Below are 25,243 nucleotides of genomic sequence, written 5' to 3' on the forward strand. Positions count from 1 at the left end.
TCAGTATGAAATTGATAAAACATGCAATCATGATGCATTGATAATTACTGGTGAATGGAATCGGATAATTGGAAACAATAAGGAAGGATCAGTGGTTGGAAAATATGGCTTTGGTGATATAAATGATGCTTGAGATTTGCACGATAAAATATATAAGACCAATGACTTATGCATTGCAAATATCTTTTTAAAACAACGTAAAAAGATAACTATATATATACATGGCCCCCACCAGATGGAATACACGGGGATAAAATAGACTATGTTTGTGGGAAGAGATGGTGGAAAAGCTCTATATCATCAGCCAACACAGGCCAGGGGCAGACTATGGAACAGACCATCAATTGCTCCTATGCAAGTTCAGGCTGAAGCTGAAGAAAATTAAAACAAGTGCACAAAAGCCAAAATTTAACCTGGCATATATCCCACCTGAATTTAGAGACCATCTCAAGAACAGATTTGATACATTAGACACCAATGACCGAAGACCAGACTAGCTATGGGATAATATCAAGAACATCATATGGGAAGAAAGCAAAAGTCATTAAAAAGACACTAAAGAAAACAAAAAACAAAATGGATGTCAGAAGGGATTCTGAAACATGCCCTTGAGCTTAGGGAAGCTAAAGTGAATGGAAGAGATGAAAGAACTGAACATAAAATTCCAAGGGCAACTCGAGAAGACAGAGTCAAGTATTATAACGAAATATGCAAAGACCTGGAGTTAGAAAACCAAAAGAGATGAACCCGCTCAGCATTTCTCAAGCTGAAAGAATTGAAGAAAAAAATTCAAACGTGAACTCGAAATAATGAAGGATTCTCTGGGCAAAATATTGAATGATGCAGAAAGCATCAAAAGAAATGGAATACACAGAGTCACTGTACCAAAAAGAAATGCCCAAATGTCCAGCCATTTCAAGAGGCAACATATGATCACGAACCAGTGATCCTGAAGGAAGAAGGCCAAGCTGCAGTGAAGGCCTTGGCGGGAAACAAGGCTCTGGAAATTGACAGAGTACAAACTGAAATCTTTCCACAAACTGTTGAAGCACTAGAGCCACTCACTCATCCATGCCAAGAAAAGTGAAGGACAGGCCCCTGGCAAGTGATTGGAGGGATCTATCCTATTTCTGCCCATTCTGAAGAGAGGTGACCCAGTGGAATGTGGAAATCACTAAACAATATCGTTAATATCACATACAAGTAAAATTCTGCTGACGATAATTCAAAAATGGCTGCAACCACACATTGACAGAGAGCCGCCAGAAATTCAAGTCGGATTCAGAAGAGGACATGGAAGTAGGGATATCATTGCTGATGTCAGATGGATCTTGGCTGAAAGCAGAGAATGGGTCAGTGAGCTGGGCCCTGCCCCGCCCCCGAGGGCCAGCCCCCTAACTCCGCCACGCCCTACCATCCCTCTTTCATAGGCTCTTTGGGTGACCCCAACCCTAGTGATGCCACTGTTCGGTGGTTCAGGGCGTAGGCCTAGGTTCCAATCCCACCTCTGTCCAGGGAACCCAAGAAGTTCCTGGCACAGGTGGAGGTGGGCATCCCACAGGCACTTCGAAGAGGGTTTCAGGAGGGTCTTGTTCCACTCACCTGCGCTGGCCAGGTGCCCTCGGCCGCCCTCCGCTGTGCTCGCCGAAGCCGGCAGAGGGCAGCAGCGCCCTGCCCTGCACCGTCGGGCAATGGGGAGGGCGAGGAGGGGCCGGGCCGGGCCAAGCCCTGGGATGAGTCGGGCTGGCGCTTGCACTGTGAGGAGGGAGGCTGGGGCTCCGCGGGGGACGACTCTTCCAGAGCCACCAGCTGCTCCTCGCCTGCCGCCCACCCGGCCTCTCAGGTAGGCAGGCGCCCGGCTGCACCTCCTAGGGGCAGGGGCTGCTGGGTGAAGGGTGCTGCGGGGTGTGCTTGGGACATCAGGAAACCAGGGGGCTCTCAGGGTGGACCAGCTAGCTCAGGTAAAGGCCCTTGGGCACCTGTCCTAGGCCCTGCGATGGCACCTACTGATGCCTGGGATTATGATACCCAAGGAGGTGGCCTTGGAGCTGGGAACCAGGGGGCTTCTGCCCCAAAACGGGAGAGAGGCAAGCCGATACCGGCCCTGGCAGGGTGCGGTATAGGGAGGTGGCCCGCCAAGCTTCCCTCCCCCACAGCCACCCAACCGGCCCAGCCAGGAGCCTGAGACTGCTGTGTGCTGGGGGACAAGTAGGGACCCAAATCTCAACACGTCCCTGTGACTCGGGGTCTCAGCTCTGCCAGCTTGGTGTGCTGCTAGTGGCCTGGGAGGAGAGGGGAGCCAGCTGTGCCTCTGCCCCCTCCCCTCCTTACCCCAGGCTTTATTGCGGGGCGGGCGAGGGTGGATCCCTGATGGCCTGTTTGCACTCACTGAGGTCTCTGCCTCAGACCCCTCTGGCACATCTTTCCCTCAGTGGCACTGCCCACTGCCACCATGCTGTACCTGGCACGACTTTGCCAACCTCTGGGGGTGGGGCTGGGGAGGGGCAGCCTGGTGGCTGGCTCTTGGGCCAGTCTTCTGGATGGGCTCCTGCCTTTGTCCGCATCTCCCCTGCCCCCAGCCTGGACAAAGGCGCTAAGATTACCAAGACCGAGACTGGCATTTCGAGGGCTTGGAGCCGCTGGCCCTCCCGAGGGGTCTCCATGGCCCATCGCAACCCTTGCAAAGGGACAGGGAGCAGGCTGGGCTCATTTCTCTGGCTGGAGGATACCCTTTGTCCCCACATCCCAGTGGGTGTCTCCCTGGTGTAGGAGTGGCAGGGAGCCCCCTACCCAGAACCCCCTGTCGGGGTGGGGGTGGGGGGTAATAGTACCAGATAACGGGCCCTGGGCCTGGGAGTTGGGACAGAGGCGACATTGTTGGGGTGGAGGCAGGGCTGGCTTGGCCCTGGCCACTATTGACAAAGCTGCCAGCTGTGGCCGAGCCTAGCCGTCAGGCCCTCAGCCCCCTGCCGCCCTCCTCCCCCCAGTCCAGCAGGAATGGGGCCGAGCCTCTGCGTCTCCCTCCCACTCAGGACAATGCCCCCCCCAACCATCTTGTGCCTGGCCCCACTGCCCTAGGGCAGCTGAACTGAGGAGACGTGCTTTCTGTCTGTGGTCCTGCGTCGTCGTCCAGGAGTCGGCTCAGCTTCAGTAAGTGTCCCGGACCCTGGCCCTCAAGAATGTCTCACAGCCCCCGCCCTGCCTCCCCCTGGGCACAGACACCGCAGGAGATAGGCCAGGCAAGAGGAAGCCCTGTGGCAGCCCTAGCTGCCCTCGCTTTCCCGTCTGCGCTCCTGAGATAAGGGACTAGGGTCCCAGCCCAGGGTAGATGCCGGCCATGTGCCCACCCCCCTAGAGCTCACAAATCCTTGGCTCCAGGCAGCTGAGGGCGCCTGCTCGGGGCTCCTGGAGGTGGAGAGGCAGGGGATTCGTTGCAGGAACCGGTCACACAGCAGGACTGTAGGAGCCATCTGGGGGTCTGGGCTTCTTGGCCTTTCTCTTCCTCCCTCCTGGTCTCTTCCCATGCCCCCTCCCCTCTTCTTCTAATACCTTAGCTCCTATGCCCAGACTTATGGTGCCTCCCACCCCCGGGCCCAAATCACTCCTGCCTCTCTGCTGCTCCCAACTCTCTCCCAGCCCAGCCCTGACCGCACCCAGCTCTACCCACACTGGCCCTGGCCACCAGTGTCCAACTGCCTGCCTCCATTTCCCCTCAGCTTCTCTCCCTCTGGCAGCCCAGTGCAGCTTGCTCACCCTGAGAGGGTCTCCCTTTCTATGCTGGATTCAAGAACACAAGATCGCACACCCCTGTGGCCATGCCAGCAGCCCCTCCATCCCCACTGCCTCAGGCTGGCCCATCCTCCCTTACCACTCCATCCCTCCAAGTCCCTCTGTCTGTCTGTGGTCATGGGCGTTCTCTTTGCCCCTCCTCTCGGTTCCTCTTCTCTCACCCCCTGCTTTTCTCTTTTCTCTGTCTTGTCCCTGTCCTCACTGCTGGCTCTCCCCCAGGATCCCATGATGGCCCCCCGGCCTCCCTTCCGTCTTGACCTCTTGCTGCCGCTGCTGCTGCTGCTGTTGGCCCCACCTTTAACTATGGCCCACCGTTTCTTCGCCCCCAACACCACCTTCAATCACTTGGCACTGACAGAGGACTCACTCTACGTGGGCGCTGTGAACCGCCTCTTTCAGCTCAGCCCTGAGCTGCAGTTGGAGACCATGGCTGTCACGGGGCCTGTCCTTGACAGCCCTGACTGCGTGCCCTTCCGAGACCCAGCTGAGTGCCCGCAGGCCCAGCTCACGGATAATGCTAACCAGCTACTGCTGGTGAGCAGCCGGGCCAGGGAGCTGGTGGCCTGCGGGCAGGTGCGGCAGGGTGTGTGTGAGAAACGACGCCTCCAGGATGTGACAGAGCTCCTGTACCAGGCTGAGGACCCTGGCGATGGACAATTTGTGGCTGCCAATGCTCCTGGAGTGGCCACGGTGGGCCTGGTGGTGCCCGGGCCTGGACGAGACCTCCTGCTGGTGGCCAGAGGATTGGCAGGCAAATTGTCTGGCGGTGTCCCTCCACTGACTGTGCGCCAGCTGGCTGGGCCACAGCCTTTCTCCAGCGAAGGCTTGGGCCGCCTTGTGGTGGGGGATTTCTCTGACTACAACAACAGCTACATTGGTGCCTTTGCCGACGCCCGCTCTGCCTACTTCATCTTCCGCCGCCGCGGAGCCCGGACTCAGGCGGAGTACCGCTCCTATGTGGCCCGAGTCTGTCTGGGTGACGCCAACCTTTACTCCTATGTGGAGGTGCCCCTGGCATGCCATGGCCAGGGCCTTGTCCAGGCGGCCTTCCTGGCCCCGGGCACACTGTTGGGAGCATTTGCTGCTGGCCCTCTGGGGACGCGGGCTGCCCTGTGTGCCTTTCCCTTGACCCAGCTGGACGCCAGCATGGAGGAGGCCCGGCGCCTCTGCTACACAGCGGCCGGACGGGCCCCCAGTGGCTCGGAAGAAGCCACCGTGGAATATGGAGTGACATCGCGCTGCGTCACCCTACCCCCTGTGAGTATGCTGGAGAAGTCCCTCACCCCTGCCTCCCATCACCTGCACCCCACAGGTCTGGAGGGGGGCAGCCTAGAGCTCAGATGTGACCACCACCACCCCGCCCCCTCCATATCCCTCTCCCTGTCCTACAAGCATGTCACACTGCCTCCCGCCCTTCCTGCCCCCAGGATTCCCCCGAGTCATACCCCTGTGGTGATGAGCACACTCCCAGCCCCATTGCTGGCCGCCGGCCCCTAGAGGCCAAGCCTCTTCTGCTGCTTGAGCAGTCCGTCAGCGCGGTGGCCGCCCTCCAGGCTGACGGACACACGGTGGTCTTCCTGGGGGATACGCAGGGCCAGCTACACAAGGTGAGGGCCTGCTAAGGGAGGGGCCCTGGGCTGCCAGGGAAGCCGTCAGGCCGCCCTCAACCTGCTGGCCCCAGTCCTGCTCGCTGCCTTCTCCAGATGGCAGCTCCAGCCCACAGGGTGGAGGACCTCCCCTGGGGGGGGGGTGGGCATCCCAGGCCTGGTGCTGCCGACTGGACCCTCAGTAACGTGGAATGGTCTCCCTGGTCAGATGGGAGGGGAACTGGGAGCTGGGGAAGCTGGCTCTCCCCTGGGAATGCTTGTGTATAGGGCAGGACTCAGCTCTGCTTTCGTGTCCCCACCCTGCCCTCCGCCTCCAGGTCTTTCTCAATGGCTCCCAAGGCCAGGTGTACTACTCCCGACAAGTGGGGCCCCTGGGCTCAGCCATCAGTCCCGACTTGTTGGTGGATGGCAGTGGCAGCCATCTCTATGTCCTGACCGCCCAGCAGGTGAGAGCCGCCTCAGGCAGGGACGAGGTGCACAGGGCCCCAGGAGCCACACCCACAGCCTGTTGCCTTGCTGCCCACACAGGTGGACAGGGTGCCAGTGGCAGCCTGCCCCAACTTTCCTGACTGTGCCAGCTGCCTGCAGGCTCGGGACCCACTCTGTGGCTGGTGTGTTCTCCAGGGCAGGTAAGCACTGCCCTGGCGGGGTGGGTCGGGTGCCTCAGCCATCTCCTGGCCCCAGCTGGTTGAGTGACAGAATGGTGTCATCACTGAGCACTCCCTCCCGCCTCATCCCCTCAGCCCACTATTGGGTCGGCACCCCCTTGCACAGATGCTATGCATGTCTCGTTTCGGAGCCCCAACCTTGGCCTCCATCCCATCCTCGTGTTCCCATGATCCCAGCCAGCTGACCATGGGTCCATAGCCTCCCCTGCCTCCTACCAGCCGGCAGCTTCCTTCTCACCTCCACTGTGAAGTACTGTGTTTGGCCCCCTTCATGCTCCCCTCACTGTGCTCCAACCGGGCCATCTGAATGGGCTGGGTGATGAGGGTCAAAGGTCCTGAGACCCTGCAGCGACCCAATGGGCCCCTGCCCGCCAGGTGTACCCGGAAGGGTCAGTGTCAGCAGGCGGCTCAGCCGAACCAGTGGCTATGGAGCTATGAGGAGGGCAGCCGCTGCCCATACATCCAAGCTCTGCAACCAGCCCAACATCCCCGCCAGGAGCAGGGCCAGGTAGGACAGCTGGGCCGAGACTCAGGCCTGTGATGGGGATGGCTCTGCTGGAGGTGCCCCGCCCACCTGCATCTGCCCCAGCACTAGCTCACTCGGGTTCCTCCCGCATGTCTCAGGTCACCCTCTCTGTCCCCTGGTTGCCTGCCCTGTCCTTGGACGAGTACTTCCACTGTGCCTTTGGAGACTACGACAGCTTGGCTCACGTGGAAGGGCCCCATGTGACCTGTGTCACACCTGCCCATGAACAGGTGCCACCTAACCCTCCAGGCACAGGTGAGGTCTGGAGGCAGGGCAAGGGACCCCAGCAGGAGCCGGAGGAGGCAGGCGGCTCGTTGACCCACTCTGCCACCCCTTTGTACTCCCAGACCATGTCACCGTAGTCCTGGCCCTGATGTTTGAGGATGTGGTTGTAGCTGCTGCCAATTTTTCCTTCTACGACTGCAGTGCCGTGCAGGCCTTGGATGAGGCTGCCCCGTGAGCTCCCAGGCTGACTCCTCTTGGGCGGAGGGCAGGCGTGGGGCGTGGGGTGGGAAGGTGAGGACCCTGACCCACCAGACTGAACCCCTTCTTGCCCTTCCAGGTGCCACACTTGCGTGGGAAGCCTCTGGCGGTGCCACTGGTGCCCCAAGAGCAACCAGTGCGTGCATGGAGAGCGCTGTCCCGAAGGCGAGAGGACTGTCTACAGCGCTCAGGAGGTGGGTGGGGTCGGTGGGCGAGGGTTCACCTCTCCCACTTTTGGCTACTCTACCCTATGCCCTCCTTGTCCAGGACCCTTGAGTTATCAAGGGCTCTGGGGGTCTCGTTTTCCCAGGTGGACATCCAGGAGCGGGGCCCTGAGGCTTGTCCTCAGGTTGAGGGTCTTGCAGGTCCCCTACTGGTGCCTGTGGGCTGGGAGAGCCGCTTGGTGTTGCGTGTGCGGAACCTTGAGCATTTCCGAGTGAGTGGGGATGGGGCAGGGGCAGGGACAGGCATTTTACCGGGACCCTGACCCTGTCCCCCTGCCCTAGGGCCAGCCTGCCTCCTTCCACTGCTGGCTACAGCTGCCAGGAGAGCTTGGGAGGCTGCCAGCCTCCTTGGAGGAGACCACCGGGGACAGGGGCCTCATCCATTGCCAGGCCCAGCAGGTGGGCAGTTGCCCCCTACCACCAACTCACCACATGGGGCATGTCCCGCAGCCCTGGGATGGGCGCCCATCTCGTCATATGCCCTCCCTCTTGAGTGCCTGCTGTGTGCCTTTGCCTTTGCCCTGGGCTCTGAACAATCGTACCCATTCTGGGGGGTGTCTGGAGGCAGAGGTCGGGTACCCTGACCCAGGCCTCCTCCCACAGTTCCACCCCGCGACCTCTCAACGTGAGCTCCGTGTGCCCATCTACGTCACACGAGGCGAGACCCAGCGCCTGGACAATGCAGGCCCTCTTCATGGTGAGCTGGGGGTGGGGGTGGGCCAATGGTCCAGGGGAGGGGCCTCAACACTGCCTGACTTTCCCCAGTGACTTTGTATGACTGTGCCGTGGGCCACCCCGACTGCAGCCACTGCCAGGCAGCCAACAGGAGCCTGGGCTGCCTGTGGTGCAACCATAGCCCGCCAGCCTGTCGCTACGGGCCCCTGTGCCCCCCCGGGGCCGCCCAGCAGCTCTGTCCCAGGCCCAGCATTTTCTCGGTGAGGACCCTCGGCAGGTCAAGCCTTGCCTCCCCGTCGCCTCCCTTGCTCCAGGGCCCCAAGCCTATGGTTGAGCAGGCCTGCCTGAAGCTGCGGCTGTTTGGAGCAGGCCATTTTCTGTTCCTCCTTCATGGCTACAGATTGAGCCCCAGACGGGTCCCCCAGAGGGAGGCCTGGCCCTCACAATCCTCGGTTCGAACCTGGGCCGGGACTTCACCGAGGTGCAGGACGCCGTTAGCGTGGCCGGCCAGCCCTGCAGCCCTGACCCAGCTCTCTATCAGATCTCTACCCGGTGAGATGCCAAGGCAGGCAGAAGCACAAAGACCCCGGCCACCCTGAGAGAAATAAGGCCACCCGAGTCAAGGGGAGCTGGCAGTGGGAAGGGGGCTGGCAGGCCAGGAAAGGACTGAGCACACAGGAGCCAAGGAGCTCCACCTCACCAGGCCTTCACTCCTCAGGATTGTGTGCGTGACGTCACCTGCCCCCAACGGCACCACTGGGCCAGTTCAAGTGGCCATTAAGAGTCGGCCACCGGGCATCTCGATCCAGCACTTCATTTACCAGGTCAGTGCCCACCCAGGGTGCGTCCAGGCAGATGACCGCTGTGAGTTTGACAAGGTGGCAGGCCTGGGACGGGTCACGGGGCCTGGGAGCCTCAGGCGGAAGCAGTGGGGATGGGAGATCATCATCAGGAGGTCTGCCTGGCCCACGTGGTGCACCAAGGGCAAGGACAAAAAGCCTGAGGAAGGGAAACTGGACAGTAGCCCAGGGGACAAGAATGAGAAGTGGGCTTGGGTTATGCAGCTCTAACAGTCTAGGGGCCATGGGGACAGGGGCTGAGAGGTAAACAGGAGCAGCATCAGGCTGCCAGGCCTGGCCCAGCCCACCCTGTTCCCCAGGACCCTGTCCTGCTGAGCCTGAGCCCCCGGTGGGGTCCACAAGCAGGGGGAACCCAGCTCACCATCCATGGGCAGCACCTCCAGACTGGGGGCAACGTCAGCGCCTTTGTTGGGGGCCAGCCCTGCCCCATGTGAGTACCTGCCCTGCCACTAGGCAGTGTTCCCCTCTGAACAGGGGGAGGGGTGGACTCAGGGGCCTCTTGTGTGGTCAGCCTGGGGCCACAGGCACAGAGGACACCCCTCTTCCCGCCCCTACAGCCGGGAGCCCGTGTGTCCTGAAGTCATCCTGTGCCACACCATGCCCCGGGCAGCCCCAGGAAAAGCCACCGTGCGAGTGGTCTTCGGCAAGGCCCAGCGCCTGCTGCTGTCTACCCCTTTCCTCTACACAGCCAACCCCCAGCTCTTGGCAGCTGAGCCCAGCGTCAGCTTCCGGGGGTGAGAAGCTGGACAGGCCCCCGGGCCCTCTGAGGTGGGAGCTGGGGCCACCCCTCTGCCAGACTGACTGCTGTCCTGGTGCAGGGGCGGGCGCTTGATCCGTGTCCGGGGTTCCGGCCTGGATGTGGTGCGGCGGCCGTTGCTGTCTGTGTGGCTGGAGGCTGAGGGCCAGGCAGGAGGCACACTGGCCCAGCCCCAGGACCCGGAACCAAGGCAGAGCTGTGGGGTCCCTGCTGCGGATCCCCAGGCTTGTGTTCAGCTTGAGGGGGGCTTGCTGCAGGTGAGCCCCCACTGCTAATGGGAAGGGGGGAGGGGAGAGCACCCCAACTGAGGCCCTGTGCCCACCCGCTGCCTCCCACAGTGCTCCACTGTCTGCTCCGTCAACTCATCCAGCCTCCTCCTCTGTCTGAGCCCCGCCGTGCCTGACGGCGCCCGCCCACACCGTGTCTTCTTCACCCTGGATGACATGCACGTGGACTTCACCAGGGCCAGTGGGGGCCAGGCCTTCCTCTACCAGCCCAACCCCCGGCTGGCGCCCCTCAGTCGAGAGAGCCCTACCCGACCCTACCTCCTGAAGCCAGGCAATGTGCTGGACGTGGAGGTGAGGCTTGCTCGGGCCTCAGATGGGTGGGTGGGTGCGTGGTGAGATGGGGACGCAGCTGAGGCTCAGGCTCCAACCCCAGGGCGAGGGCCTCAACCTGGCCATCAGCAAGGAAGAAGTGCGCGTGCTCATCGGGGACGAAGAGTGCTTGGTGAAGACGCTCACCCTTACCCACCTGTACTGCCTGCCCCCACAGCGTGCCCCACAGCCCAACAATGGTTCCAGCAGCCTGCCTCAGTTTGTGGTGAGGTTTCGGGTGGGCAGCGGGTGGTGGGCAGCCAACAGCCAAGTCCCTCACCTCAAGCCCGTGTACCCACCCACAGGTGCACATGGGCAATGTGCGGCTGGCACTGGGCCCCGTGCAGTACGAGGCGGAGCCCATGCTGGCCTCATTCCCCGTGGAGGCCCAGGTGGGCCTGGGGCTGGGTGCTGCGCTGCTGACGGCCGCTGTCCTGCTGCTCACGCTCATGTACAGGTGAGGTGCCCACCTCCCCGGCCTCCTATGGGAAGAAGGGTGGCTTCAGCCCTGGGCCTGACTCGGACCCTGGGCTCCAGGCACAAGAGCAAGCAGGCCCTGCGGGACTACCAGAAGGTGCTGGTGCAACTCGAGAGCCTGGAGGTCGGCGTGGGTGACCAGTGCCGCAAGGAGTTCACAGGTGCAGCGTGGGGCGTGAGCGCGACGACCCATGTCACAAGAGGGTCACAAGGGCTCAGTCGAGGTCCACCCTCACCGCCTCTGTATTGGTCTGCAGACCTAATGACAGAAATGACCGACCTCAGCAGCGACCTGGAGGCCAGCGGGATCCCCTTTCTGGACTACCACACGTACGCGGAGCGCGTCTTTTTCCCCGGCCATGGAGACTGCCCGCTGCAGCCCTGGGCCGATGGGTCCGAGGAGGAGGAGAAGGAGGAGGAGGGTCAGCGTGCCACTGTGCGCCAGGGCCTCATCCAGCTCTCCCACCTGCTGAACAGCAAGCTCTTCCTCCTCACAGTGAGGGTCCTGGGAGGGAAGGGAATGCTGGAGGGGGGGCCGATGTGGATCTTTCCAAGTGAGTGCATACCCCTCTCCCAGCTCATCCACACATTGGAGGAGCAGCCCAGCTTCTCCCAGCGCGACCGCTGTCATGTGGCCTCCTTGCTGTCCTTGGCACTGCATGGCAAGTTAGAGTACCTGACTGACATCCTCAGGACCCTGCTCAGTGACCTGGCCACTCACTACGTGGACAAGAACCCCAAGCTCATGCTGCGCAGGTGGGCCCTAAGGTGGATGGGCTGGGGAACCCAAGAGGAGGGAGCGGCAGGGGCAGGGCAGGGTGGGCCTGAAGCCCCTTGAGCTGGGCGCACTCCCCGCAGGACGGAGAGCATGGTGGAGAAGCTGCTCACCAACTGGCTGTCCATCTGTCTGTATGCCTTCCTGAGGGTGAGAGACAGCGACCACCGGCAGCCCTCCTCATTCCCACACGCCGACTTGGTCAGGGTGGGGCCTCAGGGCAGGGGTGTGGGAGAGAAAGGGTCTCGAACCATGTCCCAGGCTAGACAAGGAGGGGAGCCAGGAGGGGCGGGAGCTGAGCTTCCTGCACCCATCAAGTCCGTCCTGGTGATCGCAGGAGGTGGCCGGTGAGCCGCTTTACATGCTCTTCCGGGCCATCAAGTACCAGGTGGACAAGGGCCCTGTGGACGCCATAACAGGCAAGGCCAAGCGCACCCTGAATGACAGCCGCCTGCTTCGTGAGGATGTGGAGTTCCGGCCCCTGACGCTCATGGTGCTGGTGGACCCGGGGTCCAGTGGGGTGGCAGGGGCCAACAGCGGGCAGCGAGTGCCGGCCCGAGTGCTCGACACCGACACCATCACCCAGGTCAAGGAGAAGGTGCTGGACCAGGTCTACAAGGGCACCCCCTTCTCCCAGAGACCCTCCGTGCACACCCTAGACCTCGGTGAGTGGGCCCTTCCCATCGTGCCCAGGGGCAGTCTGTACAGGCTGGGGCTGACTGGCTTTTCTGTCACCCCAGAGTGGCGCTCGGGCATGGCTGGTCACCTCACCCTATCCGATGAAGACCTGACCTCAGTGACCCAGAACCACTGGAAGAGACTCAACACCCTTCAGCACTATAAGGTGCTACCGTGGGGCTCGGGCAGGCTGAGCACTAGGGGTGCGGCCCTGCCTCAGGGTTCGGTTGGTGATGTGCCGGCCCTCTGCCCCCTTCCCGCCAGGTCCCAGACGGAGCAACAGTGGGGCTCATCCCCCGGCTGCACCACGCAGGCACCGTCGCCCAGACTCTGGCCCAGAGTTGCCCCTCGGGGGAGAGTGAGTGCCCTGGACCATCTCTCAGGAGGTTTCCCAGGCCTGAGGCCAGGCCTTGCCCACAGGGAGGGGGATCTCAAGGTAGAAGGGAGCAAAGTGTGACCTAGGGCCCCAGTCAGAACTTCTCTCCTGTCCCCCACTGGGTAAGTGGGCTGGGTGTCCCAGGCAGACAGAGTGAGGCCAGGCCCGGTGCCCTCAGATACGCCCATGCTGGAGGACAGCGAGGATGGTGAGGAAGGTGGGCTCCGTCTGTGGCACCTGGTGAAGGCCACCGAGGAACTGGAAGGGACCAAGCCTCGGCGCAGCAGCCTGCGTGAACGAGAGCGCGAGCGGGCCCGGGCCAAGGCCATTCCAGAAATCTACCTCACCCGCCTGCTCTCCATGAAGGTCAGGGCCTGGAGGCAGGCAGGGAGGGCTCTGGCTGAGCTGGCTCTGTCCTGCCCTACACGTCCCCAATGCTGGATCTGCCTTGCAGGGCACACTGCAGAAGTTTGTGGATGACACATTCCAGTCTATTCTGAGTGTGAACCGGCCTGTGCCCATCGCTGTCAGGTACCTATTTGACTTCCTGGATGAGCTGGCAGACAAGCACAGCATTGAGGACCCCGAGACCCTGCACATCTGGAAAACCAACAGGTGCCTCCCACGATGCTAAGTCCCTGACCTTGCTCCTCCCTACCTCTACTTCCGGTCCCTCTCCCAAGTCCTCGGCCACCAGGACAGTTCCCGACAGGAATGAGGGCCGGGGCTGTGACCTTAGTGTGTTCGAGGACTCAGCAGCCACCCATCAGCCTGTCCGGCCTGTGTCCCCAGCCTGCTGCTGCGGTTCTGGGTGAACACACTGAAGAACCCCCAGTTTATCTTTGACGTACGGGTGTCAGATAACGTGGATGCCATCCTTGCCGTCATCGCCCAGACCTTCATCGACTCCTGCACCCTCTCAGAGCACAAAGTGGGCCGGGTGAGGGTGCCCTTGGGCCTCAGGACCAGGGACAGATGGGTGGGCCCAGCAGGCCTGGGGAGGAGCTCACACCCACCTCTTCTTCCGGAGCAGGATTCCCCCGTGAACAAGCTGCTCTACGCTCGGGAGATCCCTCGCTACAAGCAGATGGTAGAGAAGTAGGTGTTCCCCTGGCGAGTTAGGGGCTGGGGGGATGGGGTTGACCCCTACCTAACTCTGTCCCTTCACCCAGATACTATGCGGACATTCGCCAGAGCTCCCCAGCCAGCTACCAAGAAATGAATTCAGTCCTGGCGGAACTCTCAGGGGTGAGGCTCGACCTGGGACCGGGGGAAGGGAGAGCATGGGGAGGTGGAGACTAGGGTCTCACCCCCACCCCGCGCTGCCCCCAGAGCTACACCTCTACCCCCCACTGCCTGGAAGCCCTGCAGCAGCTCTACAGACACATCCACAGGTACTATGACCAGGTGAGACTTCGGGGGTGGTGGTGGTGGTGGCACGGGATGGCCCTGGCAGACCCGGCTGAGATGAAGCATGGCCAGGCAGCCCTAGGCCTCAGGCTGGCCTCTTCCCCTCCCCCCCCTCCCACACACAGATCATCAGTGCCCTGGAGGAGGACCCTGTGGGTCAGAAGATGCAGCTGGCCTGCCGCCTACAGCAGATCGCTGCCCTGGTAGAGAACAAAGTGACTCACCTGTGAGCCAGCAGGAGCCAGTGACTGAGAAGGGACCGGCCAAGGAGGGGTGGGGTGTGTGCCAGGCATCTCTCTCCTGGGCTGTCTCATTTATAACCACCCCCACCCCTTCTTGCCCATTGTATTTATTTGCTTGCTGGAGAATCACATCTGGAAATAAAACAAACACATCTTTCTAGAAAAAGTCCAGCCTCGGCTTTTTTCTGTAATTCGGGGAGAGTGGGGGACACAGGACCCCAGGGTCTCCCCTCTCTAGAGAACAACACTCAATGTCAAGCCCCCCTCTGGACTCTTGCCCCACCCCTCCTCCTCAAAGGGCACTCAAAACAGCTGCAAGGCGGCACCTCTAGACTGCTGGCCGCGGGCTCCAGGCCGAGCGCCCCCCTCCCCCAGCCACACCACAGCCAGGATCAGATAGATGTGGGTGGCCATACAGGTCCGGCCACCCAATTCTTCTGGCTCCGGAGAACTCTGCCACTCTGCCCTGCTCCTAGTTTTGGCAGCAATGGTGGTCTTTTCCTGTCGCCCCTAAGGGCAGTGGACCGGTGAGGGGGCGGTCGCCTCCGCTCAAGCCGGAGCCAGTTACTGCGGCGGGAAAGGCGGGAAGGGTAGGCAACGGGTTCTGATGGGACTGGGTGGAGCCGAGTGCAATCAGAGAATGTTCTATCCTGCAGTGCAGGCGGGGGCTGGGGCTGGGGGCCCAGGCCCTGTGTGGAGCTCTGCCTGGGGCCCTGAAGCTCGGAGGTTGAGCCAGTATTTCCCGCGCAAGCAGCCCATGGGCTCCGTCTGGGGCCGGCTGGCTGCCTCATCCCTTCGTGGGCTGGGCCTGGGGGGCCGGGCTGGGGGGGGGCGCCGAGGTTGCACCGCCCCTTCCCCACGCCCGCCCGCATACCTTGCCCGCAGCGGAGCAGCTGGGAGGCTATTTATAAAGGCGGGTGAGATCAGCCGGCCGAGGCTATAAATGCTTAGGCCGTGGCCGGGCCCCACAGGAGCAGCCGCCCCGGGGCGCCAGAGCTGCGGCCCAGCCGGGATGAGCGCCAGCGTGGGTGGTGGCGGCGGGGACAGCGGTAGCAGCAGCAGGTAGGGCCCGTCCCGGCACCGTGGGGTTCCTGGTGTTTCTCCAAGCTCACTGTCACCCACCGCCAGTTCACAGGCCTCCTGTGGGCCTGAGTCCTCCGGCTCGGAGTTGGCCCCGGCTGCGCCAGTGCCACGGATGCTGCAGGGGCTTCTGGGCTCCGATGACGAGGAGCAGGAAGACCCCAAGGACTACTGCAAGGGTGAGGCCAGAGCTGGCCCCAAGACGGCCGCTGCTGGGACGGGGCCCCAAGCCTGGGAGGGGGCCCCAGCACAGGGCCTGAGGTGGCAGAGGGTCGGCAGGGAGCTCCCTGGGGGCCTGGGGAGGGAGGCAGGCTTACCATGATCTGTGGACTCCCTTGCCAGGTGGCTACTACCCAGTGAAGATTGGTGACCTGTTCAATGGGAGGTACCACGTGGTGCGCAAGCTGGGCTGGGGCCACTTCTCCACCGTCTGGCTTTGCTGGGACATTCAGTGAGTGGCCCATGAGCCTCCCCGCCCCCACACTCAGGGCCACAGGACTGCACCCCACCCAGCTGGCCAGGGCCACAGCAGACGCGGGTCTCATTGCAGGCGCAAGCGGTTTGTGGCCCTGAAAGTGGTGAAGAGCGCGGGGCATTACACGGAGACAGCTGTGGATGAGATCAAACTCCTGAAATGTGTGAGGCCCCTCCCCCTGCAGGGCTGGCCGGCCTGCCTGGGCCCAGGACAGGCCCCGGAGGCCAGGACTACTGGGGCCCACGAGGGGGGAGGGGCCTCAGGGGGCCACTGGCGAGGGGCTGGAGCCATCTTGGCCCCTTGGCTTCTGATCCAGGTGCGGGACAGTGACCCCAGTGACCCCAAAAGAGAAACTATCGTCCAGCTTATTGATGACTTCAGGATCTCTGGGGTTAATGGTGTCCGTATCCTTTGTGTGATGGGGTGCTGGACTCTGGGGCTGTACTTGGTCACTAAGGTGGCAAAGTGTCATCTGGGAGTGGGCACTTCAGGGGCGCTATAAGTAATGACGCACACAGTGTGATCCCAACTGAAGCCTTGGGGCTCTCCTGGCAGCAGGATGCCAGCCTTCACTCACAGCCCCAGATGTGTGCATGGTGCTAGAAGTCCTGGGACATCAGCTTCTCAAATGGATCATCAAGTCCAACTATCAGGGCCTGCCTGTACCCTGCGTGAAGAGCATCGTGAGGCAGGTGAGCAAGCATGGCCTGCGGGCACTGGCTCGGCAGGGGCGTGGCCGGCCCGGGCCCCACCAGATCCGCCGGTGGCTCTCTTCAGGTGCTGCATGGCCTGGACTACCTTCACACCAAGTGCAAGATCATCCACACAGACATCAAGCCTGAAAACATCCTGCTGTGTGTGGGGGACGCGTACATCAGGCGCCTGGCTGCCGAGGCCACTGAGTGGCAGCAGTCAGGGGGCTTGCCCCCATCTCGCTCCACAGGTACTAGGCGCTTGGCACTTGGGCTGGGGCCATGGGGCCTCAGCCCGGCCTGAGTCTGTTTCTCCCTTCCCCGCAGTCAGCACTGCCCCCCAGGAGATCTTGGTAAGTTGGAGCGTCCTCTTATCATGCACCCTACTCCCCATCTTCTAAGCTTGCCTCCTCTTCTCCGCATCCCTGTCCGTACACTGCAGTACCCTATCTGAAAGACTGGGGTGGCCTGACTGAAGGGGACACAACAGAAGGGTGCCCAGGCCCTAGGGGCCTCACTCCTGAGTGGCACCGGCCATAGTAAGCCCAGTGGGCAGCAGGTGTGGGACAGGGACACAGGAGTTGAGGTTGTGTGGGTGGAGGCCAAGAAGGTGCTAGGACCCCCCTGAGGGACTGTGAGGTGGCCTAGGCTCCTGGCGAGACCCTGGGAGCTGGGAGGTCTCCCTTGGGCTATGCGGGGACTTTCTGGGTAACCCCGGCTCCACTGGCAGATCGGAAAGCTGCCCAAGAACAAGAGAAAGAAGCTCCGACGCAAACGGAAGCAGCAGAAGCGGCTGCTGGAGGAGCGACTGCGGGACCTGCAGAAGCTGGACGCCATGGAGGGTGAGGGCTTGGCAGGGGGCAGGACCCAGGACGCTCAGGTCAGTGATTCCCCTAACTCCCCTCTCCTCCTGTGTGTCTAGACACCAACTCGAGACTAGAGGGCGGCAGCGGCTCCACCTCTTCTTCTGGGTGCCACCCCGGGGGGGCCGGGACAGGCCCCTCGCCAGCCTCCTCGTCGCCAGCCCCAGGCGGGGCACGCAGCCTCAGCCCCAGCTCACAGACCTCCGGCTTCTCTGGCTCTCTCTTCTCTGCTGCCTCGAGCTCTGTCCTCTCAGGGTCATCCAACCAGCGGGAGACAGGGGGCCTCCTTTCACCTAGCAGTAAGTGAGCTGGAGATGGGGAAGGGGTGCTATAGGCTGGGGTGGGTCTGCTCACCCCAGGCTCTCCCTCCCCCAGTGCCCTTTGGTGCTTCAAGCCTCCTGGTGAACCCCCTGGAGCCACAAAATGCAGACAAGATCAAGATCAAAATCGCAGATCTGGGCAACGCCTGCTGGGTGGTAGGAGGGGGCCCAGCCTTGTTCTTGGGAGGCCCTGCTGGGAAGGGGGCCAGGGCCCTGACTTGTGCACCCCACTCCCCATCTTCTAAGCTTGTCTCCTCAGCCTCCCTGCACCCTGTCTGCACACTGCAGTACCCTATCTGAAAGGCTGGGTGGCCTGCCTGAAGGGGACACAACAGAGAAGGGTGCCCTGGTGCACACCGGCTGTGGGCTCCTTCATCAATCCATTCATTGGCCCTGAGGGGTCACCATTACTTGGGGCACTGGCTCATTTCCTCCTGGGTGAACCAGGGAGCATAGTGTGCCCTCCAACTAGCTCCTCAAAGATGCCTTGGGCTCTCGTCTTTCCCTACAGCACAAGCATTTCACAGAGGACATCCAGACTCGCCAGTACCGGGCTGTGGAGGTCCTGATCGGCGCCGAATATGGGCCCCCAGCCGATATCTGGAGCACAGCCTGCATGGTAGGGAAGGGGGCAAGATGGAGGGCTCAGGGCGGGGCCCCTGCAGTGACCTCATCCTCTCATTGTTCCAGGCCTTTGAGCTGGCCACTGGCGACTACCTGTTCGAACCCCACTCTGGAGAAGACTACAGCCGGGATGAGGGTAGGTACAGGCAGGCAAGGGGCTCAGTTGGGGGGCCTGTGGGAGCCCGGCAGGGCCCAACCTCCTGTTTCTGCAGACCACATCGCTCACATTGTGGAGCTCCTGGGAGACATCCCCCCAGTGTTCGCCCTCTCAGGCCGGTATTCCCGAGAGTTCTTCAACCGGAGAGGTGGGGCCCGGGGTGCGTGGGGAGTTTGGGGTCCTTCCTGGCCATCGTGCGCAGGGACAGAGCCTGACGCTGGCCCCACCCCCAGGAGAGCTTCGGCACATCCACAACCTCCGGCACTGGGGCCTGTACGAGGTGCTGATGGAGAAGTACGAGTGGCCCTTAGAGCAGGCTACCCAGTTCAGCGCCTTTCTACTGCCTATGATGGAGTACCTCCCGGAGAAGCGGGCCAGCGCCGCCGACTGTCTGCAACACCCCTGGCTCAACCCCTAGCCTCTCGGGGTCTGAGCCTCGGGCTTACCCAAGCCCCAGTGCCTTCAAGGAAGCAGGGTGCCCTCTTCCCACCTGGTTGGGGGCGGACCCTCACCCCCCATGCCTAGGGCAGATGTGGGAGCAGGTGGTCTAATGGAACAGTGTGTTTCTTTTCTTAATAAAGTTGGAACTGCCGCGCTGGCATCCTGAGTGGGGTGACTGCCCTGCCTAGGAGAGACGCAGCAAGGCCAGGTTGGGAGCAGAGGCCGCTTTATTCTGTAGTTGGGGCGGCCCCAGCTGCTGGGGATTTCGAGGGGGGCTGGGACTGGGCAGAGCAGCGGTCTGGGGGCAGTTAGGCCTCCACAGCCCGGCCATTGATGATGCGGATGTGGCGGATAATGTCCTGGATGGCCTCAGATGTGGTGCCCTGGCCCCCGATGTCTGGGGTATGCATCTGCAGAAGAAGACACACTTGGGCATGAGGCGACCAGAGAGGCAGAATCCCACCAGGCAGGGCAGGGCAGGGCGGGGCAGGGTGGGGCAGCAGGGGAAGACAAGGAGCAGCTCACGTTCTCATTGTCCATGGACGCCAAGACTGCCTTGCGGATGGAGGTGGCGTAGGAGTGGAGCCTACAGGTAGGAAGAGGTCAGTCTCAGGGTCTAGGGGACTGGCCAGGGCAGGCATTAGGGCCCTGCATGAAGAAACCACTTACTTGAGGTGGTCTAGCATCATGCAGCTTGCCAACAATGTTGCTGTCGGATTGGCGATGTTTTTCTTGGCGATACTCTTGCCTGTGTTCCTGGTAGCCTGGGAGAGGCCAAATGCAAGAGGGTGCATGGAGAATGGCAGACTGCATTCACGTGCGTGGATATGAAATGTCCAGAACAGGCCAATTCAGACAGAAAGCAGGCCAGTGGTTGGCTGGAGGGGCTAGGGCAATGGGGCTGGGGAGTGACTGCTAATGGACACGGGGTTTCCTTCTGAGTGACAGAACATTCTGGAATAAGACAGAGGTGGATTTGCACCACTTTGTGAATGCCCTCGATGACAATGCATTAGGCACTTAAAATGGCTCATTTCATATATAGACACACAAAAGTCATGGTAAGAGACCCACAACATTCACCATCAGAAGCACTTTGAAGTGAACCATTCAGTGGCGTTAAACACATTCACCATGTGGGTACAACCATCGTCGCTACGTGTTTTCAAACCTGATTCCCGTAACATTGACTTACCTTAATTTCAATCACGGTAAAACCCTTCAAATGGAGCAACAAGAGTGCTCCATCCATACAATGGCATGGCACTCGGTCAGACAGAGAAATGGAGCCCTGCCTGACAACAGAGCTGCAAACACAGACTAGTGGCCACCTAGGGCTGGGGAGGACAAGGACCGGGACATGATGGACACCGTGATGGGAATGGCCATTTACAAAGACGCCCTCATGCCCCCCAAGCACTCACCGTCTCGAACACCGCATACACGTGGCCATAGTTGGCCCCAGCCACAAGGCCTGGGCCCCCAACCAGCCCAGCACAGACGTTGTTGACAATGTTGCCGTAAAGGTTCGGCATCACCATGACGTCAAACTGCTGGGGCCGGGACACCAACTGCACGACAAGCAGGAGGCTAAGGGCCTGCCTCAGAAGTAGGAGAGCAGCCCCAGGCCCCCAGGCCCGCTGACTACCTGCATGGTGGTATTGTCCACGATCATGTTCTCAAAGGTGATCTGGGGGTAGTGGGCAGCCACCTCCCGGCAGCACTGGAGGAAGAGTCCGTCACCCAGCTTCCTGAGGGCGAGACGGGACAGGGTGTGGACAGGGGGCCTCGATTCTGTCCCACCTCCCCCAGTCTGGCCTGTGGCGAGGTCCTGGCTGAAGAGCGGGTGTGCAGCCCTTGGTAGGTGGCCCCGGGAGGGGGAGGGGCGGCATACATGATGTTGGCCTTGTGCACAGCGGTCACTTTTTTGCGGCCGCTCTCCTGGGCCAGCTTGAAGGCGTAGTCAGCGATGCGCAGGGACTTGGCCTTGGTGATGATCTTCAGGCTCTCCACCACTCCAGCCACACTCTGGGGAAGAGAGGGCAGAGGGGCCTGTCCCCAACACAGCCACAGCTGGCCAGTGGCCGACCGACCGACCGACCGACAGACAGGGGAGGCTCCTCCCTGGCTGCCTGTTACAGTAAGTAGTGCCCCCTTCTAGTGCCTGAGGGCCCAACCTCCCACCTCATGCTCCAGGCTGCTGTATTCGCCCTCGGTGTTCTCCCGGACAATGAGGATGTCAATGTCCTTGTGCCGGGTCACCACCCCTGGCAGACTCTTACAGTGGATGACGTTGGCATACAGATCCAGGCTGGTGCTAAGGAGGGGGGGTGCGGCAAACAGAGAGTAGAACCCGGGCTTGACTGAGCGCCCCACCCCCACCCCGTTCCCGCTGTGCACTTGACCTTACCGAAGGATGTTGTTTCGGGATTTATGAGATGGTGGCAGGTTGTGGTTAGTTTCGATGTTGCCTAGAGCCAAAACAAGGCAAGGGGTCCCACCAGTTAAGCCACACCACCAGTCCCTACACCCTGCCCCAGGGGCCTAATTCAGTGGTACGTTCCAAGGACCTGGACGGATCACTGACACACAGGAGGCCCTCGATGACGAATGGTGATGGGAAGCTGGCCAGCAAGGTGACCTCGCTCAAGGTTACTGTAAGGCCCCACATGAAGCCGGAGCTCAGGGACAGAGGGGGAGGGAGGGAGCGCAGCAGAGTGTGCAGAAGCCCCTGGGAGCCCCAAGGAGCTGGGTGCCCATGCTGAGTGCTCACCCTTCAGGGCCACGCGGTTCCGCCGGATAGCCATGATGGCATTCCGGATGTCCTCCTCGTCAGCAGTGGAGCTCACGTGCACCTCCTCAAAGTCCACCGGCACACACGCATGTCTGAGGTCGTGCCAAAGTCAGGGCAGCCACCAGCCACCCTGTCCCAACTTGGGAAACCTGCCAAGCTGCCCCTCCTCCCAAACGCCCCCCTGGCTGGGCTCCCTACCTGAACACAGACTTGACATGTAGCATGAGCTCTGGCCCGATGCCGTCCCCAGGGATCATTGTCACTGTGTGCCGCCCACCATACTTCGCCGAAGGAGGCTGCAGGGAGGGTTGGGGTAAAGGCAGGCTCCCTTCTCCCACTAGCCAGCCAGAGAGACCAGTCCAGGGCAGACTGCTTCCTGAACATTTCCCCCACCACCATACCCCACCCTGCCTGGCACCTCCTGAGCCCACCAGAAAGCCCAAGAGAAGAGAACTCACAATTGTTGGTTGCTAGAGAGAGTTGGGAAGGAAGAAGACGGGAAAAAAGGCAAGGTTAGTGGCACACGGCTGCTGTGGGAGGGAAGGGCAGCTGTCTGGGGAAGCGGGGTGTTTTTTTCAGGCTCTCCTGTCTAGCTCAATTCAAGTAAGGGGTGGGGTAAGCAGGCCCCGCACACCACACCTCAGACAGAAGGACACTGAGGGACAGGGAGTGAAAAGGTTCACACTTACCGAGGATACGCTCCTCCGGGGGGGCTCACAGCCACCGAGAACCTGACAGAGACAGTGCAAGTTACTTGTCAGCCCTTCAAGCCCCGCCAGCCTCAGAACAGCAGCAGCCCAGGACATGGCTCTGGCCAACAGCCCTGAGTGAGCGGGTCTTTGGAAACCATTCCTGGGTCCCTTTTCTTTTTTGACTAAGATTCATTTTCATCCAATGATTCCTGGGCAGTGGGAGTTGCAACGTTGAAAAATTGGTACATTTACCGTGGTCCCATAAGGGAAACTTTAGAATAAATCACAAGACCACTACAATGAGAATTTTCATTTTCATTCTTCCTTATCAGCCAAGCGACACAAGCCCACCACAGAACCAGGACACAGAGACCAGGACACGGCACACGGTGAGGCACCTATCCCGAGGCCAGCACAGTTAAAATTCAGCCCCCAAGAGGCAGGACAGATAGGAAGGCTCACCCAAAGGAATGCTGACTACTGGCCCAGAGCTGGGGACAGGGCTATCAAATGGGAAGGTCCACTGCAGGGGATGCCCTGCCACGTGTCTCCCTGGGCAGTCGCAGAGCTTCTGCCAAAGGCGAAGAAGATACCAGAGCCACTTCCCAACAAGCCAGCACTTCCTGCTGGCAGTCTAGAAGCCTCTGGAGGCAACTGGGCCCCCAACTTTCTATGGTGCAGGAGTCATGAGGGGATCTCTGCTGACACTTAAACCTGCGATTCTCTGGCATCAGGTGATAACTGCCAAGTGGCAGCTGAGAAGCACTTGGAGGCACTGCCTTTCTTCTAGATTTCTCCCTATGGATCCCAAAGCAACCAACCCCGATTCCAACTTACAGCAACTGCCATAGATTGACTTGGGTCCCCCAAAATATCCGTCACCTTGACTGGCACATGATTCTCAGTGGCTTGGCAGCCATGTGGGATGGGACAGAGCAATTATGTAATGCTCCCTCAGGATGGGATTAACCTAGAGGAGGATTGAAAGTGGGCAGTAATCCCATCACAACGGAGCTTCCCTGGGGTGTGACCCGAAACATGTTCTCATCTTCTTGTTTCGTGCCCTCCAACTGGTCATGACTCATAGGGTTTCTGAGATCAGCTAGTGGTTTTAAACCGCCAACCTTGCAGTTCGCAGTGCAGTGCTCGTCCTCCAATGCCACACCAGGGCAGCGAACAGAGATCAGAGGAAAAGAAGAGCTGAGAGTGGAGCACATCGTTTGGACCTAGGGTCTGTGCACTGAGAAACTCTAAGAACTAGGGGAAGACTGATGCCAATGCAGATAGAGATGCCCAAGGAATGCCAGGCCTACAGACACTGGAAGGAGACAGGGACCGTCCCCAGAGCTGCACCACTGCATTTGGATTTGGTCCTGGTGTGGCACTATACGATAAGCACTTGACTGCCGACCACAGGGTCAGTGGTTCAAATCCACCAGCTGTTCCTCAGAAACCCTATACAGGATCACTATGAGTCAGAATTGACTTGATGGCACTGAACAACAAAGGTGCTCTGGTAACGTAGTGGTTACGAGTCGGGCTGCTAACCTCAGGGTCAGAAGTTCAAAATTACCAGCCGTTCCACAGGAGAAAAATGAGGCTTTCTGCTCCTGTAAAGACTTAAAGCCTTGGAAACCCTATGTAGGTTCGCTATGAGTCGGAACCCACTCCACGGCACACCACCACCACCACCAAACTGAGAGAAGCAATTCTGTTCGTTAAAGCCCTGACTTGTAACATTTCTGTTATAGCAACAAAGAACTGGCCCGCAAGGAGATCCTTATGGAAGTGACAGTCACATCATTTTTCCTAGGAGACCTTTCAGTTAGCAGCGCCAATGGCAGGTGGCTTGCACAGCTCCTCCCCAGGGAGCCTGTCCTGAAGCCATCTCCCTTCATGTGGCAGTCATGCTTTCTCCCAACCTCTAAGCCCCTTTTAGAGCAGAGGTCATATTCATCTGGTTCCCTAGACCTTGCACACAAGGACCATTTCCAGAATGAACAAGGATATCAGAATATGAAGTATGAGGTGGTGGGCTTTGGGGCTCAGCCTCGCTAGCTGCCATCCTAATCCGTGCACCACAGATGGAGGCTGCTGATGGGCCCAGTGAGGGAAGGGTCACTCAGTCCCTAGTGAGGCCGATCCTGCTGTGGGTTTTCTGCCACCAGGAGCGGATCACATCATCGCCAGCAGCCCGAGCCACTCCCCACATGTTCCTTTCAGCTGTGACCTCAAAGCTAGGCCTCTCGGGATCTGCCTTTCTCAGGGCATTGCCCAGACTTGACCCTCAACCAGGCAACCTGGAAGCTACCAACCAAGTCAGCAAATGATCCCACTAAGGAACTGTCAGCCCATCCTCAGCCAAGCCACCTGAGACAAGCCCAGACCAAACTGATGCTCCTCTGTACGGTGCTGGTTTCTGCTGGACCAAGGGCAAAGGATGCCTGAATGGTTTCCTGCAAGATTCCAGCCAGTAGGACCAAAAACCTGGGATTTCTCTAGAGGAATTTCCCTACCAGGGCCACAGGCTGGACCAAGTCTCGGAAACCCTACATAGGGTCCTATGAGTCGGAAAAGACTCAATGGCAGTGTGTTTGGGTTGGGGCGAGGAAGTGCAGGAAGAAAGCCACACGTCTGAAAAAGTCAGAATTGACAGGGGACGTTGAAACACGATGTCCCCTCCCCTCACTGGGCAGAGGGAAAACTGGAGCCCAAAGAGTGGAGGGGACTGGCCTAAAGCCATGCACAGGGTCAATGGGGAAACCCATTGGAGGTCATACTTCCTGTCCACCAGGGAAAAGGCTGGCCCACTGCTGCTTCAAGCGTGCGCGGTTTCCACCCCACTGAGGGCTAAGTGGCCCGGTGAAACCCCTGCTCCCCCGATTCTAGGGCCGATGGGGGTGGGAGGGAGGCTGGCCAAACCCGATCCTCCACAAAAAAGTCCACAAGAAAGGGCCGGGGG

The 25,243-nt window shown here is 60.4% G+C and overlaps 3 protein-coding genes across 5 annotated transcripts in view; 2 read left to right on the forward strand and 1 right to left on the reverse strand.

Moving 5' to 3' along the window:
- The first annotated feature begins 3,906 nt into the window (after positions 1 to 3,906).
- On the forward strand, positions 3,907 to 15,086 carry PLXNB3 (plexin B3). The gene is made up of 35 exons (XM_006877222.1): positions 3,907 to 5,046; positions 5,217 to 5,396; positions 5,714 to 5,842; positions 5,925 to 6,025; positions 6,440 to 6,572; positions 6,689 to 6,845; positions 6,938 to 7,046; positions 7,153 to 7,267; positions 7,384 to 7,509; positions 7,580 to 7,696; positions 7,901 to 7,994; positions 8,063 to 8,232; positions 8,373 to 8,524; positions 8,691 to 8,796; positions 9,132 to 9,262; positions 9,390 to 9,566; positions 9,651 to 9,846; positions 9,928 to 10,167; positions 10,250 to 10,411; positions 10,491 to 10,642; positions 10,723 to 10,823; positions 10,920 to 11,158; positions 11,240 to 11,418; positions 11,521 to 11,587; positions 11,775 to 12,102; positions 12,178 to 12,281; positions 12,380 to 12,473; positions 12,670 to 12,857; positions 12,946 to 13,106; positions 13,284 to 13,431; positions 13,525 to 13,589; positions 13,664 to 13,739; positions 13,824 to 13,898; positions 14,027 to 14,116; positions 14,664 to 15,086. The coding sequence occupies exons 1-35, from the start codon at positions 3,907 to 3,909 to the stop codon at positions 15,084 to 15,086; spliced, it is 6,225 nt and encodes a 2,074-aa protein (XP_006877284.1).
- A 69-nt stretch (positions 15,087 to 15,155) lies between these two features.
- SRPK3 (SRSF protein kinase 3) lies at positions 15,156 to 18,772 on the forward strand. 3 transcript variants are annotated; one of them, XM_006877185.1, is made up of 16 exons: positions 15,156 to 15,205; positions 15,272 to 15,402; positions 15,566 to 15,674; positions 15,774 to 15,861; positions 16,015 to 16,102; positions 16,284 to 16,390; positions 16,476 to 16,641; positions 16,718 to 16,743; positions 16,947 to 16,949; positions 17,121 to 17,250; positions 17,313 to 17,552; positions 17,629 to 17,729; positions 18,085 to 18,192; positions 18,264 to 18,333; positions 18,410 to 18,502; positions 18,588 to 18,772. In XM_006877185.1, the coding sequence occupies exons 1-16, from the start codon at positions 15,156 to 15,158 to the stop codon at positions 18,770 to 18,772; spliced, it is 1,695 nt and encodes a 564-aa protein (XP_006877247.1). The 3 variants fall into 3 exon arrangements, with proteins under 3 accessions (XP_006877247.1, XP_006877248.1, XP_006877246.1); XM_006877186.1 differs by lacking the exon at positions 16,947 to 16,949 and having other exon boundaries at positions 17,313 to 17,361; positions 17,446 to 17,552; XM_006877184.1 differs by lacking the exon at positions 16,947 to 16,949.
- Positions 18,773 to 19,103: 331 nt separating this feature from the next.
- The window catches only part of LOC102836561 (isocitrate dehydrogenase [NAD] subunit gamma 1, mitochondrial-like), a 6,982-nt gene continuing 842 nt past the window's right edge, over positions 19,104 to 25,243 (reverse strand). The window contains exons 2-13 of the mRNA XM_006877187.1: positions 22,279 to 22,320; positions 22,048 to 22,059; positions 21,788 to 21,885; positions 21,569 to 21,681; positions 21,206 to 21,266; positions 20,980 to 21,112; positions 20,690 to 20,823; positions 20,444 to 20,546; positions 20,220 to 20,366; positions 19,465 to 19,559; positions 19,321 to 19,381; positions 19,104 to 19,205 (exon numbers count right to left, since the gene is read on the reverse strand). Of these exons, the coding sequence (XP_006877249.1) occupies positions 19,104 to 19,205; positions 19,321 to 19,381; positions 19,465 to 19,559; positions 20,220 to 20,366; positions 20,444 to 20,546; positions 20,690 to 20,823; positions 20,980 to 21,112; positions 21,206 to 21,266; positions 21,569 to 21,681; positions 21,788 to 21,885; positions 22,048 to 22,059; positions 22,279 to 22,320 (1,101 nt within the window). The remainder of the gene's footprint in view (positions 19,206 to 19,320; positions 19,382 to 19,464; positions 19,560 to 20,219; positions 20,367 to 20,443; positions 20,547 to 20,689; positions 20,824 to 20,979; positions 21,113 to 21,205; positions 21,267 to 21,568; positions 21,682 to 21,787; positions 21,886 to 22,047; positions 22,060 to 22,278; positions 22,321 to 25,243) is intronic.

The sequence above is a fragment of the Chrysochloris asiatica genome, unplaced genomic scaffold (assembly GCF_000296735.1).
Source record: "Chrysochloris asiatica unplaced genomic scaffold, ChrAsi1.0 scaffold00445, whole genome shotgun sequence".
In the NCBI taxonomy this organism is placed as follows: domain Eukaryota; kingdom Metazoa; phylum Chordata; class Mammalia; order Afrosoricida; family Chrysochloridae; genus Chrysochloris; species Chrysochloris asiatica.

Excerpts from the sequence above, each read along its gene's own strand:
- PLXNB3 (XM_006877222.1), top strand. The coding sequence starts at position 3,907 with ATGGGCGTTCTCTTTGCCCCTCCTCTCGGTTCCTCTTCTCTCACCCCC. Across the intron at positions 5,843-5,924 it reads ATGTCCTGACCGCCCAGCAG|GTGGACAGGGTGCCAGTGGC; the intron begins GTGAGAGCCGCC and ends CTGCCCACACAG. Across the intron at positions 11,159-11,239 it reads GCAAGCTCTTCCTCCTCACA|CTCATCCACACATTGGAGGA; the intron begins GTGAGGGTCCTG and ends CCCCTCTCCCAG.
- SRPK3 (XM_006877185.1), top strand. The coding sequence starts at position 15,156 with ATGAGCGCCAGCGTGGGTGGTGGCGGCGGGGACAGCGGTAGCAGCAGC. Across the intron at positions 16,103-16,283 it reads CTCTGGGGTTAATGGTGTCC|ATGTGTGCATGGTGCTAGAA; the intron begins GTATCCTTTGTG and ends TCACAGCCCCAG. Across the intron at positions 17,730-18,084 it reads TGGGCAACGCCTGCTGGGTG|CACAAGCATTTCACAGAGGA; the intron begins GTAGGAGGGGGC and ends CTTTCCCTACAG.